The sequence below is a fragment of the Haliotis cracherodii genome, unplaced genomic scaffold (assembly GCF_022045235.1).
Source record: "Haliotis cracherodii isolate W230 unplaced genomic scaffold, xgHalCrac1.p SCAF_13, whole genome shotgun sequence".
Lineage (NCBI taxonomy): Eukaryota > Metazoa > Mollusca > Gastropoda > Lepetellida > Haliotidae > Haliotis > Haliotis cracherodii.
This window is the reverse complement of record NW_027266268.1, coordinates 18,642,317-18,664,489: the sequence shown is the minus strand read 5'-3', so window position 1 is coordinate 18,664,489 and position 22,173 is coordinate 18,642,317. Positions and strand designations below refer to the sequence as shown.

Below are 22,173 nucleotides of genomic sequence, written 5' to 3'. Positions count from 1 at the left end.
CACAATAAGTCTTGTAACCATATTTTCACATACAAAACGGAATTAGCCAAATCACAGAAATTTAAGAAAAATATAATCTTAATTCATTACCTAAATGTAAATATAAAACACCAACGCCAATGCCAAAGAATGATCCGCCGAAACAGATTCCGTTGCGGTCAAAAAGCAAAACAGTGGTGAAGATTAGATGAATACTGCACCGGCAATAAGAGATGACACCATGTTTTTGCGTAAAGGGTTAGCATGTCCTGCCCTACCTGTAGCACCCACCGCTCACACAATTTGCATAAAAAGGGAAGGGTTCTTTGTTTCCTAACGCCGCACAGCTGTACTCCCGCCTTACGATCAACAACAAGTCAAGACCAGACAATCCAGTGACAGGATAGCCCATTTACTGATTTCGTTGAAACTGAAAATGATTTGTTAACCTTTAAATACGTCTGCTGCCTACAAGTGCATGTATTATGCTGCTTACAAGTAAAGAACATTAAAAAATATGTTCTTTTCTTTCACAGAAGGTAGATTTAATGTCTCGGGCGAAACATTTCTTTTGTAGTTGCCGAAGCATAATTGATACATGGTACAAACGTTATGATGGATCTCGGTGAAATATACGACCAGACAGACACATCAGAAAATAATCAGTCTCTATCATCCACCGAAACAGATTTCATTGAGCGCCATAGACAAATGGGTGGTGGAAATTGGATGAATGGATCACTGAATATCGGTGATGACACCAGGTGTTCACAAAGAGAGTAAGCATGCCCTGATCTCCCACCACTCACACATTTGCACCAAAGGAAGTGTTTGTTCTTTCCCCGACCCCGCAAAACTGTACTCCTACCATACGACCGCCATATGAAAGATGATTAAATCGGAATCCAACTGTAGTTCTACATATTTCTCTTAGGTGTATAGCTTCGGAGAAGAAGAGGCTGTAACATTTTCCGAAATTGAAACTCAGTTTTGTGTTTAACTTAAAAACAGAATAAACAAATATGTCAGTTTCATGAACACATCCAAGTAGTATTATTGATCCTGCACATATTCATGGCGATTCAGATCTGTGGCTTTTATGGAAAAAGGATGGGTTAGAAGCATCCTACAAATTACTAACTTTTGAAATAATGATATGATATCAAGGGTTTCTACACAAAATTGTATATCGTGACACTGCAAACGACTTATAAAGAAAATTAAGCCTCCACATAAGCACATAAATCTACATGTTGAACATTCTGTATTTTGAACGCTATTAGCCTTCATCTCTTCTTAATAAAATTCAATAAATTAAAAAAGAGATTGAGCAACAACTATTCATTCTTTTTCATATATCCATTAACCCATACTATTCAGTAGGCTAAATATATATATGATAAATAAATGTGGTCTTAGATAGGAATTTTAATAAGAATTATCATAAAATCCAATATTTGACGTCCACATTTTTAAAAAGTTCTTTAAAATTGTATTGATCGTCAGCAGTCCATGGAATCTGTAACATTTTCCAACTTTGAAGATTTAACGTTGAAACAACAATGGAATTGGTTGCTTAAAATTAAAACAAAAGTTCTTTGGTAAAAACTTTAAGGCAAATATGGCACTATTTAAAGCTTGAGATGTATTGTTTATGGAACTTTGGAACTTGGTTGCTCGATGTCACAAACCAGCAATCAACAAAATAAATCTTAAACAAAATTGAATGTTCCATTCATCTCCTATGCTCGAACTGCAGTGTTAATCCCATAAACATTTCTACACCCAATTTCAGATAGGAACTGTCACAACACATGTTCTCTCAGGACTGTGTCAGCTATAGCCCTTGTGTTGCCACGTTTCACCAACATTGTCTTATGTAATATATAATTATACCACGCGAACACGTTCTGTCTGTATAAAATTAGGATTCTCATTAAACGTTTCAAATTTGAACTTCTGTACCAAAACCCCTACTGGTTTTAAAATTAAACCATCAATTTCTTGATTAAGAAAGGAAACTATAAATTCCCCTGTCTTTCTCCACTAGAAGACATATCTCAACTGACTGATGCTCAAGATGGTTGGTCTTCTCATTTCCCTGTTGATGCTGTTGGGTTCTACCCAAGGTGAGATAGAACTACATTTATATCCCTTTTATATTTATATCTGTCTATATCTGGCTTTTTTAGTTTGAGCCTTCGACCCGTGAAGATCCGGGATAGAATATGCTGCAGCAAACCATGCTTGGCATAAAAAGCGACTATGCTTGTCTTAAGAGGCGGCTAACGGGATCGGGTGGTCAGGTTCGCTGAATTGTGTAGATCGATGCTCGTGATGTCAATCATTGATTTTCTAGTCAGGATTCGTTTATTTACAGAATATTGCTGAGTATGGTATTAAACAACAAACGAAATACATAGTTTGAGTTTCAAGTTAATTGATTCGTTATGGGTCATAGCATTCATTTTGTCAAGTCTATGTCTCGAAACAATATACACTTCAGTCAGCGATGGAAGATTGGCTAAGGACCACCAGATTCTTGTATATTACTATAGTTTATCGGTCATGCAATGAGTAGAATATGTCGCAAAAGCACGTATACTTCAGTCAGTTTAGGAACCATGTCATTCTTACTTCATGTAACCATCATTCCGTTTTCATACACATTTTACTTCAGAAAGTCATTCCTTCACTTCTTATATTTCTTGCAGGACAAAACGTTTTCGTCTCAACAAGCCAGATCGCGACGGGTAAATCAACGGGGTCAACATCGTCTTTCGTGTTCGCCGCTCAAGGACTAGATGCGACCTCCAATTTGGCCGTCGATGGCAACACAAATGGCAACTTCCTCTCAGGCAGCTGCTTCTCCAGTGCCATCGGCGACGACAACCCCGTGTGGTTCGTCGACCTTGGAGCAAACTTCAACATCTACAGCGTCAGGATCTTTAACAGAGGAGACTGCTGTGGTAAGTGTGCATTGTGGCATTCACTGTATCCTCTGTCATTATTACGTCATGGAAAATTCATGAGTACCTGTTGATTGCGGATGTAGATTCAACGTGCACGTAGTGTGCGAGTCGATTCTACTTCCGGACTCAACAGATTCGATTCGATTATGGTTGATGTTTATTTTTTCTATCATTTTGCATAAGCGACTATACTTGCTTCAGTTTTATTTGTATGGTGAATGGCTGACTTAGAATCAACTGAATCAATAATAGCGTTGTTAATGGTTTAAACAGAGTTACTTCAAACTGGTCATTTGAAAATCTATTCCTTAAACCTCCCACTTGCTGTAGTATTAAAGTGACAATATATAGAGAAAGTGCCTCCCCTATTTGTGTGGATAACCTTGATGATAACATACCACAACGACTAACGTGTATAACTATAACAATATGCCTTTCGCATTGCAGCTGAACGTCTCAACAACATCAGGGTCGACATTCTTCAGAACAATCCCTTGACTGGCATCCCGGGAACTGTCCAAACTTGTGGCACCATCGGCAACCCCGGAGGTGTTGGGTTGAGCCAGTCTCGGGAAATTGTATGTCCTTTTCAAACCTACTACTACTATTACTATTACTACTACTACTATTACTACTATTTCTACACCGTCTTCCAAAATGGCCGCTACATCCGTATTACAAAAACAAGCACTGGGGATGCTGAGGGACTACTGACACTGTGTGAGGTTCAAGTCAACGTTGCAACCAACGTCTTCTACCCATACTCCACTGTTGGTGTGGCCAACGCCGGTGTTGCTGATGAAGATACTCCCAAAGTCGGATCTCTTCCTGATGGAGTCACTGTCACCCAGTTCGAGCCCCAGGGAGACATGCACCGCGTTACCGTACCCGCTCCCGTAGCCGCCCAGCCAAATGCTCAACAGGAACCGGAACAACATCAACCGGAAGCTGCGTCTGATTGAACTCGTATTAGTGTTTATTGAAACGACGCCTTACTATTAGAAATCTACTGAGTACTATCTCTCGAGCAGTAATGAGATCTCTAACAAAATTCGTGATTATGTTACATAATTTGAACTGGAGCACCTACGTCTAAACAAACCTGATGTTGTATCCTAGTGGATGTGTCACAAGGCCTTTAACGAAACAAATTCTTATTGAGAATATTTCCCAGGAGAATGAGGACTTTCTGTTCCTATTCATGCAATATGATGTCTTTGTCTCAGTTTTGATGATTTGACTTTGTATTGTCCCTGTCAATAAACCCTCTGCTATTCTAATATTAAACAGTTTTATATTCATTTACTCATTTTCCAATGTCACAAGACACTCCGACCACCAGCTGATGACAACACTCTACTCTAATGATAAGGAGCAAGTATTAAAGAAGCGCCATCACTGGCCATAAGCCATTAGGCTTGGGGTCGATTTAAAAAATGGGCACAATGAGTGAAGCCAATTCTTGATGACTCCAAGTGTGACATAAATGAAACAATGTTTAGAACACAACTATTCAAATCGCTACCTCCCTCTTGTGATAATCGGAGAAATAAAGAAAGTGTAAAACCAAACTAACTCACAGAAACACCAAACACACCCACTTAATCAAGCATTCAATCACTCAAACACTCAGTCAATCACAATAGTGAAGTCCCCTGAACGTCGTAAATAGTGTGACTTGAGTTTAGTTATTTAGTCATTTACAGGACCATGTGTCCACGGAAATTCAAACATTTTCTCAAAATGTAAACAAAAGTGAGTATGTTTCTTTTATGCTTGATACATATCAAAGTCAACGCCGGAGAAGCATCAGTCACGATTATCTGCTAAAACATCCAATTGAACGTAAAAGGCAACATAGTATACTTATGTATGAATTGATCACTGACAATCAGTGATGACACCAGCTGTTAAAAAATTGTATGCGTGTCCCGCACTACCGCTACCGTCCGCCACTCACACAATTTGCTGAAGAAGTAAGACATTTCCTGCTATGAATAATATCCGGTACCTTTTGAACAAGCACATATATCTTACACTAACCTCAAGTCACGGTTGTTCACCGAGTACCATCATACTCATCAAATAAGGAGAGAGTTGCTGTGAAATGATATCTACTTTTGTGAGAGGACAGTATGATATCTATGTAACATCTTTCATTATTATACCTCAACAAACAGTTAAGTAATTCCTGAAATATATATACATATATATATAGGATATTAATTTCGTAATGAGCCCAACAATGGCCAAAGCAGGTGATGATGTTTACACAATAAGTCTTGTAACCATATTTTCACATACAAAACGGAATTAGCCAAATCACAGAAATTTAAGAAAAATATAATCTTAATTCATTACCTAAATGTAAATATAAAACACCAACGCCAATGCCAAAGAATGATCCGCCGAAACAGATTCCGTTGCGGTCAAAAAGCAAAACAGTGCTGAAGATTAGATGAATACTGCACCGGCAATAAGAGATGACACCATGTTTTTGCGTAAAGGGTTAGCATGTCCTGCCCTACCTGTAGCACCCACCGCTCACACAATTTGCATAAAAAGGGAAGGGTTCTTTGTTTCCTAACGCCGCACAGCTGTACTCCCGCCTTACGACGGCGGACTGGAAACAATCGAGTCATGACCAGACAATCCAGTGACAGGATAGACCATTTACTGATTTCGTTGAAACTGAAAACGATTTGGTAACCTTTAAATACGTCTGCTGCCTACAAGTGCATGTATTATGCTGCTTACAAGCAAAGAACATTAAAAAATATGTTCTTTTCTTTCACAGAAGGTAGATTAAATGTCTCGGGCCAAACATTTCTTTTGTAGTTGCCGTAGCATAATTGATATATGGTACTGACGTTATGATGGGCCTTGGAGAATTCAATCTATCACCAGACAGACACATCGACCCTCTTCAAGTACATAAAAAACGCCAACGCCAGAAAATAATCAGTCTCTATCATCCACCGAAACAGATTCCATAGAGCGCCATAGACAAATGGGTGGTGGAAATTGGATGAACGGATCACTGAATATCGTAGATGACACCAGGTGTTCACGAAAAGAGTAAGCATGTCCTGCTCTCCCACCACTCACACATTTGCATTAAAAGGAAGTGTTTGTTCTTTCCCCGACTCCGCAAATCTGTACTCCTACCATACGACCGCCATATGAAAGGGATGATTCAATCGGAATCCAACTGTAGTTCTACATATTTCTCTTAGGTGTATAGCTTCGGAGAAGAAGAGGCTGAAACATTTTACACAAATGAAACTCAGTTTTGTTTTTAATTTAAAAGCAGATTAAACAAATATGTCAATTGCATGAACACATCCAAATATTATTATCGATCCTGTACATATTCATGGCGATTCAGAACTGTGGCTTTTAAGGAAAAAGGATTCTCCAAACTTTTCAAATTTCTATTCATTTGAAAAATATGTGTTGGTACACATCATATCAATGTCTCTTAATCCTATACCTCTGGTTTCTTTGAAGAATATCAGATATTTTGATCAGATTGGTTTCTTAACGTGATTAACGATGGGTTAGAAGCATCATACAAATTACTAACTTTTGAAATAATGATATGATATCAAGGGTTTCTACACAAATCTTTGTATCGTGACACTGCAAACGACTTATAAAGAAAATTAAGCCTCCACATAAGCACATAAATCTACATGTTGAACATTCTGTATTTTGAACGCTATTAGCCTTCATCTCTTCTTAATAAAATTCAATAAATTAAAAAAGAGATTGAGCAACAATTATTCATTCTTTTTCATATATCCATTAACCCATACTATTCAGTAGGATATATATATGATAAATAAATGTGGTCTTAGATAGGAATTTTAATAAGAATTATCATAAAATCCAATATTTGACGTCCACATTTTTTAAAAGTCCTTTAAAATTGTATTGATCGTCAGCAATCCATGGAATCTGTAACATTTTCCAACTTTGAAGATTTAACGTTGAAACAACAATGGTATTGGTTGCTTAAAATTAAAACAAAAGTTCTTTGGTAAAAACTTTAAGGCAAATATGGTACTATTTAACGCTTGAGATGTATTGTTTATGGAACTTTGTGACTTGGTTGCTCGATGTCACAAACCAGCAATCAACAAAATAAATCTTAAACAAAATTGAATGTTCCATTCATCTCCTATGCTCGAACTACAGTGTTAATCCCATAAACATTTCTACACCCAATTTCAGATAGGAACTGTGACAACATATGTTCTCTCAGGACTGTGTCAGCTTTAGCCCATGTGTTGCCACGTTTCACCAACATTGTCTTATGTAATATATAATTATACCACGCGAACACGTTCTGTCTGTATAAAATTAGGATTCTCATTAAACGTTTCAAATTTGAACTTCTGTACCAAAACCCCTACTGGTTTTAAAATTAAACCATCAATTTCTTGATTAAGAAAGGAAACTATAAATTCCCCTGTCTTTCTCCACTAGAAGACATATCTAAACTGACTGATGCTCAAGATGGTTGGTCTTCTCATTTCCCTGTTGATGCTGTTGGGTTCTACCCAAGGTGAGATGGAACTTTTATATATATATCTGTCTATATCTGTCTTTTTTAGTTTGAGCCTTCGACCCGTGAAGATCCGGGATAGAATAGGCTGCAGCAAACCATGCTTGGCATAAAAAGCGACTATGCTTGTCTTAAGAGGCGGCTAACGGGATCGGGTGGTCAGGTTCGCTGAATTGTGTAGATCGATGCTCGTGATGTCAATCATTGATTTTCTAGTCAGGATTCGTTTATTTACAGAATATTGCTGAGTATGGTATTAAACAACAAACGAAATACATAGTTTGAGTTTCAAGTTAATTGATTCGTTATGGGTCATAGCATTCATTTTGTCAAGTCTATGTCTCGAAACAATATACACTTCAGTCAGCGATGGAAGATTGGCTAAGGACCACCAGATTCTTGTATATTACTATAGTTTATCGGTCATGCAATGAGTAGAATATGTCGCAAAAGCATGTATACTTCAGTCAGTTTAGGAACCATGTCATTCTTACTTCATGTAACCATCATTCCGTTTTCATACACATTTTACTTCAGAAAGTCATTCCTACACTTCTTATATTTCTTGCAGGACAAAACGTTTTCGTCTCAACAAGCCAGATCGCGACGGGTAAATCAACGGGGTCAACATCGTCTTTCGTGTTCGCCGCTCAAGGACTAGATGCGACCTCCAATTTGGCCGTCGATGGCAACACAAATGGCAACTTCCTCTCAGGCAGCTGCTTCTCCAGTGCCATCGGCGACGACAACCCCGTGTGGTTCGTCGACCTTGGAGCAAACTTCAACATCTACAGCGTCAGGATCTTCAACAGAGGAGACTGCTGTGGTAAGTGTGCATTGTGGCATTCACTGTATCCTCTGTCATTATTACGTCATGGAAAATTCATGAGTACCTGTTGATTGCGGATGTAGATTCAACGAGCACGTAGTGTGCGAGTCGATTCTACTTCCGGACTCAACAGATTCGATTCGATTATGGTTGATGTTTATTTTTTCTATCATTTTGCATAAGCGACTATACTTGCTTCAGTTTTATTTGTATGGTGAATGGCTGACTTAGAATCAACTGAATCAATAATAGCGTTGTTAATGGTTTAAACAGAGTTACTTCAAACTGGTCATTTGAAAATCTATTCCTTAAACCTCCCACTTGCTGTAGTATTAAAGTGACAATATATAGAGAAAGTGCCTCCCCTATTTGTGTGGATAACCTTGATGATAACATACCACAACGACTAACGTGTATAACTATATCAATATGCCTTTCGCATTGCAGCTGAACGCCTCAACAACATCAGGGTCGACATTCTTCAGAACAATCCCTTGACTGGCACCCCGGGAACTGTCCAAACTTGTGGCACCATCGGCAACCCCGGAGGTGTTGGGTTGAGCCAGTCTCGGGAAATTGTATGTCCTTTTCAAACCTACTACTACTATTACTATTACTACTACTACTATTACTACTACTTCTACACCGTCTTCCAAAATGGCCGATACATCCGTATTACAAAAACAAGCACTGGGGATGCTGAGGGACTACTGACACTGTGTGAGGTTCAAGTCAACGTTGCAACCAACGTCTTCTACCCATACTCCACTGTTGGTGTGGCCAACGCCGGTGTTGCTGATGAAGATACTCCCAAAGTCGGATCTCTTCCTGATGGAGTCACTGTCACCCAGTTCGAGCCCCAGGGAGACATGCACCGCGTTACCGTACCCGCTCCCGTAGCCGCCCAGCCAAATGCTCAACAGGAACCGGAACAACATCAACCGGAAGCTGCGTCTGATTGAACTCGTATTAGTGTTTATTGAAACGACGCCTTACTATTAGAAATCTACTGAGTACTATCTCTCGAGCAGTAATGAGATCTCTAACAAAATTCGTGATTATGTTACATAATTTGAACTGGAGCACCTACGTCTAAACAAACCTGATGTTGTATCCTAGTGGATGTGTCACAAGGCCTTTAACGAAACAAATTCTTATTGAGAATATTTCCCAGGAGAATGAGGACTTTCTGTTCCTATTCATGCAATATGATGTCTTTGTCTCAGTTTTGATGATTTGACTTTGTATTGTCCCTGTCAATAAACCCTCTGCTATTCTAATATTAAACAGTTTTATATTCATTTACTCATTTTCCAATGTCACAAGACACTCCGACCACCAGCTGATGACAACACTCTACTCTAATGATAAGGAGCAAGTATTAAAGAAGCGCCATCACTGGCCATAAGCCATTAGGCTTGGGGTCGATTTAAAAAATGGGCACAATGAGTGAAGCCAATTCTTGATGACTCCAAGTGTGACATAAATGAAACAATGTTTAGAACACAACTATTCAAATCGCTACCTCCCTCTTGTGATAATCGGAGAAATAAAGAAAGTGTAAAACCAAACTAACTCACAGAAACACCAAACACACCCACTTAATCAAGCATTCAATCACTCAAACACTCAGTCAATCACAATAGTGAAGTCCCCTGAACGTCGTAAATAGTGTGACTTGAGTTTAGTTATTTCGTCATTTACAGGACCATGTGTCCACGGAAATTCAAACATTTTCTCAAAATGTAAACAAAAGTGAGTATGTTTCTTTTATGCTTGATACATATCAAAGTCAACGCCGGAGAAGCATCAGTCACGATTATCTGCTAAAACATCCAATTGAACGTAAAAGGCAACATAGTATACTTATGTATGAATTGATCACTGACAATCAGTGATGACACCAGCTGTTAAAAAATTGTATGCGTGTCCCGCACTACCACTACCGTCCGCCACTCGCACAATTTGCTGAAGAAGTAAGACATTTCCTGCTATGAATAATATCCGGTACCTTTTGAACAAGCACATATATCTTACACTAACCTCAAGTCACGGTTGTTCACCGAGTACCATCATACTCATCAAATAAGGAGAGAGTTGCTGTGAAATGATATCTACTTTTGTGAGAGGACAGTATGATATCTATGTAACATCTTTCATTATTATACCTCAACAAACAGTTAAGTAATTCCTGAAATATATATACATATATATATAGGATATTAATTTCGTAATGAGCCCAACAATGGCCAAAGCAGGTGATGATGTTTACACAATAAGTCTTGTAACCATATTTTCACATACAAAGCGGAATTAGCCAAATCACAGAAATTTAAGAAAAATATAATCTTAATTCATTACCTAAATGTAAATATAAAACACCAACGCCAATGCCAAAAAATGATCCGCCGAAACAGATTCCGTTGCGGTCAAAAAGCAAAACAGTGCTGAAGATTAGATGAATACTGCACCGGCAATAAGAGATGACACCATGTTTTTGCGTAAAGGGTTAGCATGTCCTGCCCTACCTGTAGCACCCACCGCTCACACAATTTGCATAAAAAGGGAAGGGTTCTTTGTTTCCTAACGCCGCACAGCTGTACTCCCGCCTTACGACGGCGGACTGTAAACAATCGAGTCATGACCAGACAATCCAGTGACAGGATAGACCATTTACTGATTTCGTTGAAACTGAAAACGATTTGGTAACCTTTAAATACGTCTGCTGCCTACAAGTGCATGTATTATGCTGCTTACAAGTAAAGAACATTAAAAAAATATGTTCTTTTCTTTCACAGAAGGTAGATTAAATGTCTCGGGCGAAACATTTCTTTTGTAGTTGCCGTAGCATAATTGATACATGGTACAAACGTTATGATGGATCTCGGTGAAATCTACCACCAGACGGACACATCGACCCTCTTTAAGTACATAGAAAATAATCAGTCTCTATCATCCACCGAAACAGATTTCATTGAGCGCCATAGACAAATGGGTGGTGGAAATTGGATGAATGGATCACTGAATATCGGTGATGACACCAGGTGTTCACGAAAAGAGTAAGCATGTCCTGCTCTCCAACCACTCACACATTTGCACCAAAAGGAAGTGTTTGTTCGTTCCCCGACGCCGCAAAACTGTACTCCTACCATACGACCGCCATATGAAAGGTATGATTAAATCGGAATCCAACTGTAGTTCTACATATTTCTCTTAGGTGTATAGCTTCGGAGAAGAAGAGGCTGAAACATTTTCCGAAATTGAAACTCAGTTTTGTTTTTAACTTAAAAACAGAATAAACAAATATGTCAGTTGCATGAATACATCCAAGTAGTATTATTGATCCTTCACATATTCATGGCGATTCAGATCTGTGGCTTTTATAGAAAAAGGATTCTCCAAACATTTCAAATTTCTATTCATTTGAAAAATATGTGTTGGTACACATCATATCAATGTCTAACAATCTTATACGTCTGGTTTCTTTGAAGAATATCAGATATTTGGATCAGATTGGTTTCTTAACGATGGGTTAGAAGCATCCTACAAATTACTAACTTTTGAAATAATGATATGATCTCAAGGGTTTCTACACAAAATTTTGTATGGTGACACTGCAAACGACTTATAAAGAAAATTAAGCCTCCACATAAGCACATAAATCTACATGTTGAACATTCCGTATTTTGAACGCTATTAGCCTTAATCTCTTCTCAATAAAATTCAATAAATTAACAAAGAGATTGAGCAACAACTATTCATTCTTTTTCATATATCCATTAACCCATACTATTCAGTAGGCTAAAGATATATATATATAATTAATACCTGGTCTTACATAGGCATTTTAATAAGAATTATCGTATTTTCGAATATTTGTCATGCAAATGTTTAAAAATTTCCTTGGAAATTGTATTGATCATCAGCAAACCATGGAATCTGTAACGTTTTCCAACACTGAAAATTTAACGTTGGAACAACAATGGAATTGGTTGCTTAAAGTTAAAACAAAAGTTCTTTGGTTAAAACTTTAAGGCAAATATGGCACTATTTTAAAGCTTGAGATTTAATGTTTATGCAACTTTGGAACTTGGTTGCTCGATGTCACAAACCAGCAATCAACAAAATAAATCTTAAACAATTTTCCATTCATCTCCTATGCTTGAACATTTATCCCATTAACATTTCTACACCCAATTTCAGATAGGAACTGTCGCAACACATGTTCTCTCGGGACTGTGTCAGCTATAGCCCATGTGTTGCCACGTTTCACCAACATTGTCTTATGTAATGTATAATTATACCACGCAAACACGTTCTGTCTGTATAAAATTAGGATTCTCATTAAACGTTTTAAATTTGAACTTCTGTACCAAAACCCCTACTGGTTTTAAAATTAAACCATCAATTTCTTGATTAAGAAAGGAAACTATAAATTCCCATGTTTTTCTCCACTAGAAGACATATCTCAACAAACTGATGCTCAAGATGTTTGGTCTTCTCATTTCCCTGTTGATGCTGTTGGGTTCTACCCAAGGTGAGATGGAACTTTTATATTTATATCTGTCTATATCTGGCTTTTTGAGTTTGAGCCTTCGACCCGTGAAGATCCGGGATAGAATATGCTGCAGCAAACCATGCTTGGCATAAAAAGCGACTATGCTTGTCGTAAGAGGCGACTAACGGGATCGGGTGGTCAGGTTCGCTGACTTGGTTGATGCATGTCATCCTATCCCAATTGTTTAGATCGATGTTGACGATGTCAGTCATGGATTTTCTGGTCAGGATTCGTTTATTTACAGACCGCCATCATATAGCTGGAAAATTCCTGAGTGCCGTGTTAAACAACAAGCGCAATACATAGTTTGAGTTTCAAGTTAGTTGATTCGTTATGGGTCATAGCAACATTTTGTCAAGACTATGTCTCGAAACAATATACACTTCAGTCAGCAATGGAAGATTGGCTAAGGACCACCAGATTCTTGTATATTACTATAGTTTATCGGTCATGCAATGAGTAGAATATGTCGCAAAAGCACGTGTACTTCAGTCAGTTTAGGAACCATGTCATTCTTACTTCATGTAACCATCATTCCGTTTTCGTACACATTTTACTTCAGAAAGTCATTCCTTCACTTCTTATATTTCTTGCAGGACAAAACGTTTTCGTCTCAACAAGCCAGATCGCGACGGGTAGATCAACGGGGTCAACATCGTCTTTCGTGTTTGCCGCTCAAGGACTAGATGCGACCTCCAATTTGGCCGTCGATGGCAATACAAATGGCAACTTCCTCTCAGGCAGCTGCTTCTCCAGTGCCATCGGCGACGACAACCCCGTGTGGTTCGTCGACCTTGGAGCAAACTTCAACATCTACAGTGTCAGGATCTTTAACAGGGGGGACTGCTGTGGTAAGTGTGCATTGTGGCATTCACTGTATCCTCTGTCATTATTACGTCATGGAAAATTCATGAGTACCTGTTGATTGCGGATTTAGATTCAACGAGCTCGTAGTGTGCGAGTCGATTCTACTTCCGGATTCGGTTCGATTCGATTATGGTTGATGTTTATTTTTTCTATCATTTTGCATAAGCGACTATACTTGCTTCAGTTTTCTTGTATGGTGAATGGCTGACTTAGAATCAACTGAATCAATAATAGCGTTGTTAATGGTTTAAACAGAGTAACTTCAAACTGGTCATTTGAAAATGTATTCCTTAAACCTCCTACTTCCTGTAGTATTAAAGTGACAATATATACAGACAGTGCCTCCCCTATTTGTGTGGATAACCCTGATGATGACATACCACAACGACTAACGTGTATAACTCTATCAATATGCCTCTCGTATTGCAGCTGAACGTCTCAACAACATCAGGGTCGACATTCTTCAGAACAATCCTTTGACTGGCACCCCGGGAACTGTCCAAACTTGTGGCACCATCGGCAACCCCGGAGGTGTTGGGTTGAGCCAGTCTCGGGAAATTGTATGTCCTTTTCAAACCTACTACTACTATTACTATTACTACTACTACTATTACTACTACTTCTACACCGTCTTCCAAAATGGCCGATACATCCGTATTACAAAAACAAGCACTGGGGATGCTGAGGGACTACTGACACTGTGTGAGGTTCAAGTCAACGTTGCAACCAACGTCTTCTACCCATACTCCACTGTTGGTGTGGCCAACGCTGGTGTTGCTGATGAAGATACTCCCAAAGTCGGATCTCTTCCTGATGGAGTCACTGTCACCCAGTTCGAGCCCCAGGGAGACATGCACCGTGTCACCATACCCGCTCCTGTAGCCGCCCAGCCAAATGCTCAACAGGAACCAGAACAACATTAACCGGAAGCTGCGTCTGATTGAACTCGTATTAGTGTTTACTGAAACGACGCCTTACTATCACTCGAGCAGTAATGAGATCTCTAAACAAAATTCGTGATTATGTTACATAATTTAACTGGAGCACCTACGTCTAAACAAACCTGATGTTGTATCCTTGTTTATGTCTCACAAGACCTTTAACGAAACAAATTCTTATTGAGAATATTCCCCGGGAGAATGAGGACTTTCTACTCCTATTCATGCAATATAATGTCTGTGTTTTGATGATTTGACTTTGTATTGTCCCTGTCAATAAACACTCTGCTGTTCTAATATTAAACAGTTTTTTATTCATTTTCCAATGTCACAAGACACTTCGACCACCAGCTGATGACAACACTCTACTCTAATGATAAGGAGCAAGTATTAAAGTAGGGCCATCTCTGGCCATAAGCCATTAGGCCTGGGGTCGGTTTAAAAATGGGCACAATGAGTGAAGCCAATTCTTGATGACTCCAAGTGTGACATAAATGAAACAATGTTTAGAACACAATTATTCAAATCGCTACCTCCCTCTTGTGATATTCGGAGAAATAAAGAAAGTGTAAAACCAAACTAACTCACAGAAACACCAAACACACCCACTCAATCAATCATTTAATCACTCAAACACTCAGTAAATCACAATACTGAAGTTCTCTGAACGTCGTAAATAGTGTGACTTGAATTTAGTTATTTACTCATTTTCAGGACCATGTGTCCACGGAAATTCAAACAGTTTCTCAAAATGTAAACAAAAGTGAGTATATATGTTTTTTTTATGCTTGATACGTATTAAAGTCAATGCCGGAGAATCATCAGTCATGATTATCTGCCGGAACAGATGCCAATGAACGTAAAAGGCAACTTAGTATTCTTATGTATGAATTGATGACTGACAATCAGTGATGAGTCCAGGTGTTCACGAAAACTGTATACGTGTCCTGCCCTACCGCTACCGTCCGCCACACACACAATTTGCATAAAAATAAGGCATTTCCTGCTATGAATAATATCCGGTACTTTTTGAGCAAGCACATATATCTTAAACTAACCTCAAGTCACGGTTGTTCACCGAGTACCATCATACTCATCAAATAAGGAGAGAGTTGCTGTGTAATGATATCTGCCTTTATGAGAGGACGGTATGATATTTATGTTAGATCTTTCATTTTTATACCTCAACAAACAGTTAAGAAATTCCTGAAATATATATATATGATATTAATTTCGTAATGAGCCCAACAATGGCCAAAGCAGGTGATGATGTTTACAAAATAAGTCTTGTAACCATATTTTCACACACAAAACGGAATAAGCCAAATCACAGAATTTTAAGAAAAATATAATCTTAATTCATATCTTACATGTAAATATAAAACACCAACGTTAATGCCAGAGAATGATCCGCGCTAAAAGGAAAAACAGTGGTGAAAATTATATGAATACTTCACCCAAAATCAGAGATGACATCAGCTGTTTGTCTTAAGGATTAGCATTCCCTGCCAAACCGGTAGCACCCTCCACTCACACAGTTTGCATAAAAAGGGAAGGGTTTCTTTGTTTCCTAACGCTGCACAAACTCCCGCCTTACGACGGCGGACTGGAAACAATCGAGTCATGACCAGACAATCCAGTGACAGGATGGCCCATTTACTGATTTCGTTGAAACTGAAAACGATTTGGTAACCTTTAATTACGTCTGCTGCCTACAACTGCATGTATTATGCTGCTTACAAGTAAAGAACATTAAAAAATATGTTCTTGTCCTTCACAGAAGGTAGATTTAATGTCTCGGGCGAAACATTTCTTTTGTAGTTGCCGTAGCATAATTGATACATGGTACTGACGTTATGATGAATCTTGGAGAATTCAATCTACCACCAGACGGACACATCGACCCTCTTCAAGTACATAGAAAATAATCAGTCTCTATCATCCACCGAAACAGATTCCATTGAGTGCCATTGACAAATCGGTGGTGGAAATTGGATGAATGGATCACTGAATATCGGTGATGACTCCAGGTGTTCACGAAAAGAGTAAGCATGTCCTGCTCTCCCGTCACTCACACATTTGCATTAAAAGGAAGTGTTTGTTCTTTCCCCGACGCCGCAAATCTGTACTCCTGCCATATGACCGCCATACGAAAGGTATGATTAAATCGGAATCCAACTGTAGTTCTACATATGTTTCTTAGGTGTATAGCTTCGGAGAAGCAGAGGCTGAAACATTTTCCACAAATGAAACTCAGTTTTGTTTTTAATTTAAAAACAAAATAAAAGAAATTGTCACATCAATTGCATGAACACATCCAAGTAGTAGTATTGGTCCTGCACATATTCATGGCGATTCAGATCTGTGGGTTTTGTGGAAAGGTAATCTCCAAACTTTTCAAATTTCTTTTGATTTGAAAAATATACTGAACCAAATTAAAAGCTTCACAATCCTAAAATTTTAACATTTTGACCAGTTATCATTGTGGGCCCGTATTGTGTATTTAAACAGTAATGGCCACGTATTGTCTTCAGATAACACCCGTCTTACGCCACCTCCGTAACAGATTTTTGATGGCTACATCAACCAGAAATGAACTGTTTAGGGGTAGACTGAGTGCGCAAACTGTTTGAAACCATCTGAGAACTGCTCACCTTCAAGCACGACGGCCATACTGCGGGCCGATTCTGACTCAATTACACAGACGTCAACGTCAGTTGTGGGCACAGCGACACTTACGATGGACTCAGAGGAATTGGAATCAAGTTGTCTTCAGTGATGAATCCCGATTTAATCTTCGATTTGCTGATGGTAGGGCGAGGGTGTGGAGGCGCCGCCATGAACGTTACGCCCAGTGTTGTGTACAGGAAGTTGACAGAGTTCGAGGCTTAAGTGTCATGGTGTGGGGTGCTTTCTGTGGCAATGCACGTTCCAGGCTTCTTGTCATCCGTGGCAACCTCAACCCTGCTGCTTACTGCGACCAGGTACTGGCATCAGATCTTCTGCCTTTTATGGCAGCACATGGACCCGGTTTGATCTTCCAACACGACAATGCCAGACCCCCACACAGCAATTTTGACAAGGAATTTTCTTCAGAATGCGGTAGTCAACGTCATGGACTGGCCGTCACGATCTCCCGACCTCAATCCCATCGAACACGTCTGGGATGCTCTTGGCAGAAGTCTGCCCACTCTCCAGAACAAACCAGAGAATTTGCAAGATCTTGGCACCATTTTGCAGCATCAATGGCGTCGTCTTCCCAATCACAAGGCCCATGCGGAGGCGTTGTGTGGCAGTTGTCAACGCACATGGTGGCCATACACGCCCCTGAACTTGCTTGGGACTTATGATTTAAACTGTTGATGTTATTACCCAATACCGTAGGTGCTTGGAACAAATTATGGTTACCACCGTTAATTAAAATCTTTCTTTGGACATTAATGATTAAAAATTACCTTCTCTGATACATTTGTCCGTTGTATATCATATATGGGATTACTTTTAAAAATGTGAAGTTTTTAATTTGACTCAGTCTCTGGTTTCTTTGGGGACGGTCGGGTAGCCTAGTGGTTAAAGCGTTCGCTCGTCACGCCGAAGACCCGGGTTCGATTCCCGACATGGGTACAATGTGTGAAGCCCATTTCTGGTGTCCCTCGCTGTGATATTGCTGGAATATTGCTAAAAGCGGCGTAAAACTATACTCACTCACTCACTCTGGTTTCTTTGAAGAATATCAGATATTTTGATCAGATTGATTTCTTAACGTGATTAACGATGGGTTAGAAGCATCATACAAAATACTAACTTTTGAAATAATGATATGATATCAAGGGTTTCTACACAAATCTTTGTATCGTGACACTGCAAACGATTTATAAAGAAAATTAAGCCTACACATAAGTACATAAATCTACATGTTGAACATTCTGTATTTTGAACGCTATTAGCCTTAGTCTCTTCTCAATAAAATTAAATTAAAAAAGAGATTGAGCAACAACTATTCATTCTTTTTCATATACCCATTAACCCATACTATTCAGTAGGCTAAAGATATATATAATTAATAACTGGTTTTAGATACATGTAGGCATTTTAATAAGAATTATCTTAATTTCGAATATTTGTCGTGCAAATCTTTAAAAAGTCCTTGGAAATTGTTTTTATCGTCCGAAATCCATGGAATCTGTAACGTTTTCCAAAACGGAAGATTTAACGTTGAAACAACAATGGAATTGGTTGCTTAAAATTAAAACAAAAGTTCTTTGGTAAAAACTTTAAGGCTAATATGGCACTATTTTAAAGCTTGAGATTTAATGTTTATGCAACTTTGGAACTTGGTTGCTCGATGTCACAAACCAGCAATCAACAAAATAAATCTTAAACAATAATCCTATGCTTGAACTGCAGTGTTTATCTCGTAAACATTTCTACACCCAATTTCAGATAGGAACTGTCGCAACACATTTTCTCTCAGGACTGTGTCAGCTATAGCCCTTGTGTTGCCACGTTTCACCAACATTGTCTTATGTAATATATAATTATACCACGCGAACACGTTCTGTCTGTATAATATTAGGATTCTCATTAAACGTTTCAAATTTGAACTTCTGTACCAAAACCCCTACTGGTTTTAAAATTAAACCATCAATTTCTTGATTAAGAAAGGAAACTATAAATTCTCCTGTCTTTCTCCACTAGAAGACATATCTCAACAAACTGATGTTCAAGATGTTTGGTCTTCTCATTTCCCTGTTGATGCTGTTGGGTTCTACCCAAGGTGAGATGGAACTTTTATATTTATATCTGGTTATATCTGGCTTTTTGAGTTTGAGCCTTTGACCCGTGATGATACGGGATAGAATATGCTGCAGCAACCCATGCTTGGCATAGAAAGCGACTATGCTTGTCTTAAGAGGCGACTAACGGGATCGGGTGGTCAGGTTCGCTGACTTGGTTGATGCATGTCATCGTATCCCAATTGTTTAGATCGATGCTGACGATGTCAATCATGGATTTTCTGGTCAGGATTCGTTTATTTACAGAATATTGCTGAGTACCGTGTTAAACAACAAACGAAATACATAGTTTGAGTTTCAAGTTAGTTGATTCGTTATGGTCTCATGGCATTCATTTTGTCAAGTCTATGTCTCGAAACAATATACACTTCAATCAGCAATGGAAGATAAGCTAAGGACCACCAGATTCTTGTATATTACTATAGTTTATCGGTCATGCAATGAGTAGAATATGGCGCGAAAGCACGTATACTTCAGTCAGTTTAGGAACCATGTCATTCTTACTTCATGTAACCATCATTCCGTTTTCATACACATTTTACTTCAGAAATTCATTCCTACACTTCTTATATTTCTTGCAGGACAAAACGTTTTCGTCTCAACAAGCCAGATCGCGACGGGTAGAACAACCGGGTCAACGTCGTCTTTCGTGTTCGCTGCTCAAGGACTAGATGCGACCTCCAATTTGGCCGTCGATGGCAACACAAATGGCAACTTCCTCTCAGGCAGCTGCTTCTCCAGTGCCATCGGCGACGACAACCCCGTGTGGTTCGTCGACCTTGGAGCAAACTTCAATATCTACAGCGTCAGGATCTTCAACAGAGGGGACTGCTGTGGTAAGTGTACATTATTCATTGTTTCCACTTATACATTATTACATAGTAAAAGGCGACTAACAGATCGGGTGGTCAGGCTCGCTGACATGGTTGATGCATGTCATCGTATCCCAATCGCTGTATCCTCTGTCATTATAACGTCATGGAAAATTCACGAGTACCTGTTGATTGCGGATGTAGATTCAATGAGCTCCGAAGGGTGCGAGTCGATTCTTCTTCCAGACGCAATAGATTCGAGTGATTTCTTAAAGCTTAAAGCATATTATGGTTGATATTTACTTTTTTTCCATCATTTTGCATAATTACCTATAGTTTTACTTGTCTGGTGAATGGCTGACTTAGAATCAACTGCATCAATAATAGCGTTGTTAATGGTTTAAAAAAAGTTTCTTCAAACTGGTCATTTGAAAATTTATTCCTTAAACCTCCCACTTCCTGTAGTATTAAAGTGACAATATTTTGAGACAGTGCCTCCCCTATTTCTATGGATAACCCTGATGATGACATACCACAACGACTAACGTGTATAACTGTATCAATATGCCTTACGCATTGCAGCTGAACGTCTCAACAACATCAGGGTCGACATTCTTCAGAACAATCCCTTGACTGGCACCCCGGGAATTGTCCAAACTTGTGGCACCATCGGCAACCCCGGAGGTGTTGGGTTGAGCCAGTCTCGGGAAATTGTATGTCCTTTTCAAACCTACTACTACTATTACTATTACTACTACTACTATTACTACTATTTCTACACCGTCTTCCAAAATGGCCGATACATCCGTATTACAAAAACAAGCACTGGGGATGCTGAGGGACTACTGACACTGTGTGAGGTTCAAGTCAACGTTGCAACCAACGTCTACTACCCATACTCCAGTGTTGGTGTAGCCAACGCTGGTGTTGCTGATGGAGCTGCATCCAACGTTACCGTCACCCAGTTCGAGCCCCAGGGAGACATGCACCGCGTCACCATACCCGCTCCCGTAGCCGCCCAGCCAAATGCTCAACAGCAACCGGAACAACATTAACCGGAAGCTGCGTCTGATAGAACTCGTACTGACGTTAATTGGAACAGCTGAATCAATATATTAAATACTTTCAATCGCGAAATAAATGTAAATGTTTTTTTCTTGTCTCAATAAAAAATCCCTGCTGTACGACCATTTGTTCATCTTTTGTTGTCAATAGAGTGACAAGGAACAATATATAATCATTCGAAATAATATATCACATCAAAGTGTGGAAACGATTATTTGTTGATGATACTAAAAAAAACGATTATTTGGTGATGACAAACAAAAACAATGTTAAGTCAAGTTATACTTTTGTTTCCAACCATTAATGTATACATGTATAAAGTTATATGACATATTAAGACAAGATAGAAACATTGAAACAATGTTTTACAAAACAATTATTTATTGTTTTATTTCTCACTATCAAGACGACCTCAACGTTTCCACGTATAACGGTGTTAGATACGTTTGGACAGAAAAGAATATGGTAATATTTAATGACTACTAAAATCTCCAAACTTTGTTTTATACGTCTACGTTAGTCTTCCTCACCTAAATAACACATTGGACATTCGTTAACTTGCCGTGTTATGTCAACAAAAGGACCAAAATGCTGAAACAGGTAGGAAATAAATAAATATAAGTTGAAATCGGAATTACTTAAGTCCAATTGTTGAGATTCGAGTATTGCCTATATGTCTAAATGATGTCTTGAATTCAATAATAAGATCTTGGTTAAGATATAACTTCTTAGCGACATTGACGTGTTTGGCCTGCTTGTTCGTTTGATAAAGTGTGGTAGTTAAATG

General features: G+C 38.8%; 4 protein-coding genes across 4 annotated transcripts; all 4 read left to right on the top strand.

Annotated features, from left to right (window-relative positions):
• Positions 1–2,059: 2,059 nt before the first annotated feature.
• On the top strand, positions 2,060–3,913 carry LOC139458494 (fucolectin-like). The gene is made up of 3 exons (XM_071239931.1): positions 2,060–2,108; positions 2,694–2,948; positions 3,399–3,913. The coding sequence occupies exons 1-3, from the start codon at positions 2,060–2,062 to the stop codon at positions 3,911–3,913; spliced, it is 819 nt and encodes a 272-aa protein (XP_071096032.1).
• Positions 3,914–7,472: 3,559 nt separating this feature from the next.
• On the top strand, positions 7,473–9,312 carry LOC139458493 (fucolectin-like). Its single transcript, XM_071239930.1, has 3 exons — positions 7,473–7,521; positions 8,093–8,347; positions 8,798–9,312. Exons 1-3 carry the CDS (start codon positions 7,473–7,475, stop codon positions 9,310–9,312), a joined length of 819 nt encoding a protein of 272 aa, XP_071096031.1.
• Positions 9,313–12,838: 3,526 nt separating this feature from the next.
• Positions 12,839–14,698, top strand: LOC139459017 (fucolectin-like). Its single transcript, XM_071240458.1, has 3 exons — positions 12,839–12,887; positions 13,505–13,759; positions 14,205–14,698. The coding sequence occupies exons 1-3, from the start codon at positions 12,839–12,841 to the stop codon at positions 14,696–14,698; spliced, it is 798 nt and encodes a 265-aa protein (XP_071096559.1).
• A 4,743-nt stretch (positions 14,699–19,441) lies between these two features.
• On the top strand, positions 19,442–21,376 carry LOC139459019 (fucolectin-like). The gene is made up of 3 exons (XM_071240461.1): positions 19,442–19,490; positions 20,091–20,345; positions 20,904–21,376. Exons 1-3 carry the CDS (start codon positions 19,442–19,444, stop codon positions 21,374–21,376), a joined length of 777 nt encoding a protein of 258 aa, XP_071096562.1.
• Positions 21,377–22,173: the final 797 nt, after the last annotated feature.

What these genes read in the sequence shown, in the direction of transcription:
- LOC139459017 (XM_071240458.1), top strand. Translation starts at nt 12,839, where the DNA reads ATGTTTGGTCTTCTCATTTCCCTGTTGATGCTGTTGGGTTCTACCCAA. An exon ending in GCTGTTGGGTTCTACCCAAG is followed by an intron (nt 12,888 to 13,504) that starts GTGAGATGGAAC and finishes TATTTCTTGCAG; the next exon opens with GACAAAACGTTTTCGTCTCA. An exon ending in TAACAGGGGGGACTGCTGTG is followed by an intron (nt 13,760 to 14,204) that starts GTAAGTGTGCAT and finishes CTCGTATTGCAG; the next exon opens with CTGAACGTCTCAACAACATC.
- LOC139458493 (XM_071239930.1), top strand. Translation starts at nt 7,473, where the DNA reads ATGGTTGGTCTTCTCATTTCCCTGTTGATGCTGTTGGGTTCTACCCAA. An exon ending in GCTGTTGGGTTCTACCCAAG is followed by an intron (nt 7,522 to 8,092) that starts GTGAGATGGAAC and finishes TATTTCTTGCAG; the next exon opens with GACAAAACGTTTTCGTCTCA. An exon ending in CAACAGAGGAGACTGCTGTG is followed by an intron (nt 8,348 to 8,797) that starts GTAAGTGTGCAT and finishes TTCGCATTGCAG; the next exon opens with CTGAACGCCTCAACAACATC.
- LOC139458494 (XM_071239931.1), top strand. Translation starts at nt 2,060, where the DNA reads ATGGTTGGTCTTCTCATTTCCCTGTTGATGCTGTTGGGTTCTACCCAA. An exon ending in GCTGTTGGGTTCTACCCAAG is followed by an intron (nt 2,109 to 2,693) that starts GTGAGATAGAAC and finishes TATTTCTTGCAG; the next exon opens with GACAAAACGTTTTCGTCTCA. An exon ending in TAACAGAGGAGACTGCTGTG is followed by an intron (nt 2,949 to 3,398) that starts GTAAGTGTGCAT and finishes TTCGCATTGCAG; the next exon opens with CTGAACGTCTCAACAACATC.
- LOC139459019 (XM_071240461.1), top strand. Translation starts at nt 19,442, where the DNA reads ATGTTTGGTCTTCTCATTTCCCTGTTGATGCTGTTGGGTTCTACCCAA. An exon ending in GCTGTTGGGTTCTACCCAAG is followed by an intron (nt 19,491 to 20,090) that starts GTGAGATGGAAC and finishes TATTTCTTGCAG; the next exon opens with GACAAAACGTTTTCGTCTCA. An exon ending in CAACAGAGGGGACTGCTGTG is followed by an intron (nt 20,346 to 20,903) that starts GTAAGTGTACAT and finishes TACGCATTGCAG; the next exon opens with CTGAACGTCTCAACAACATC.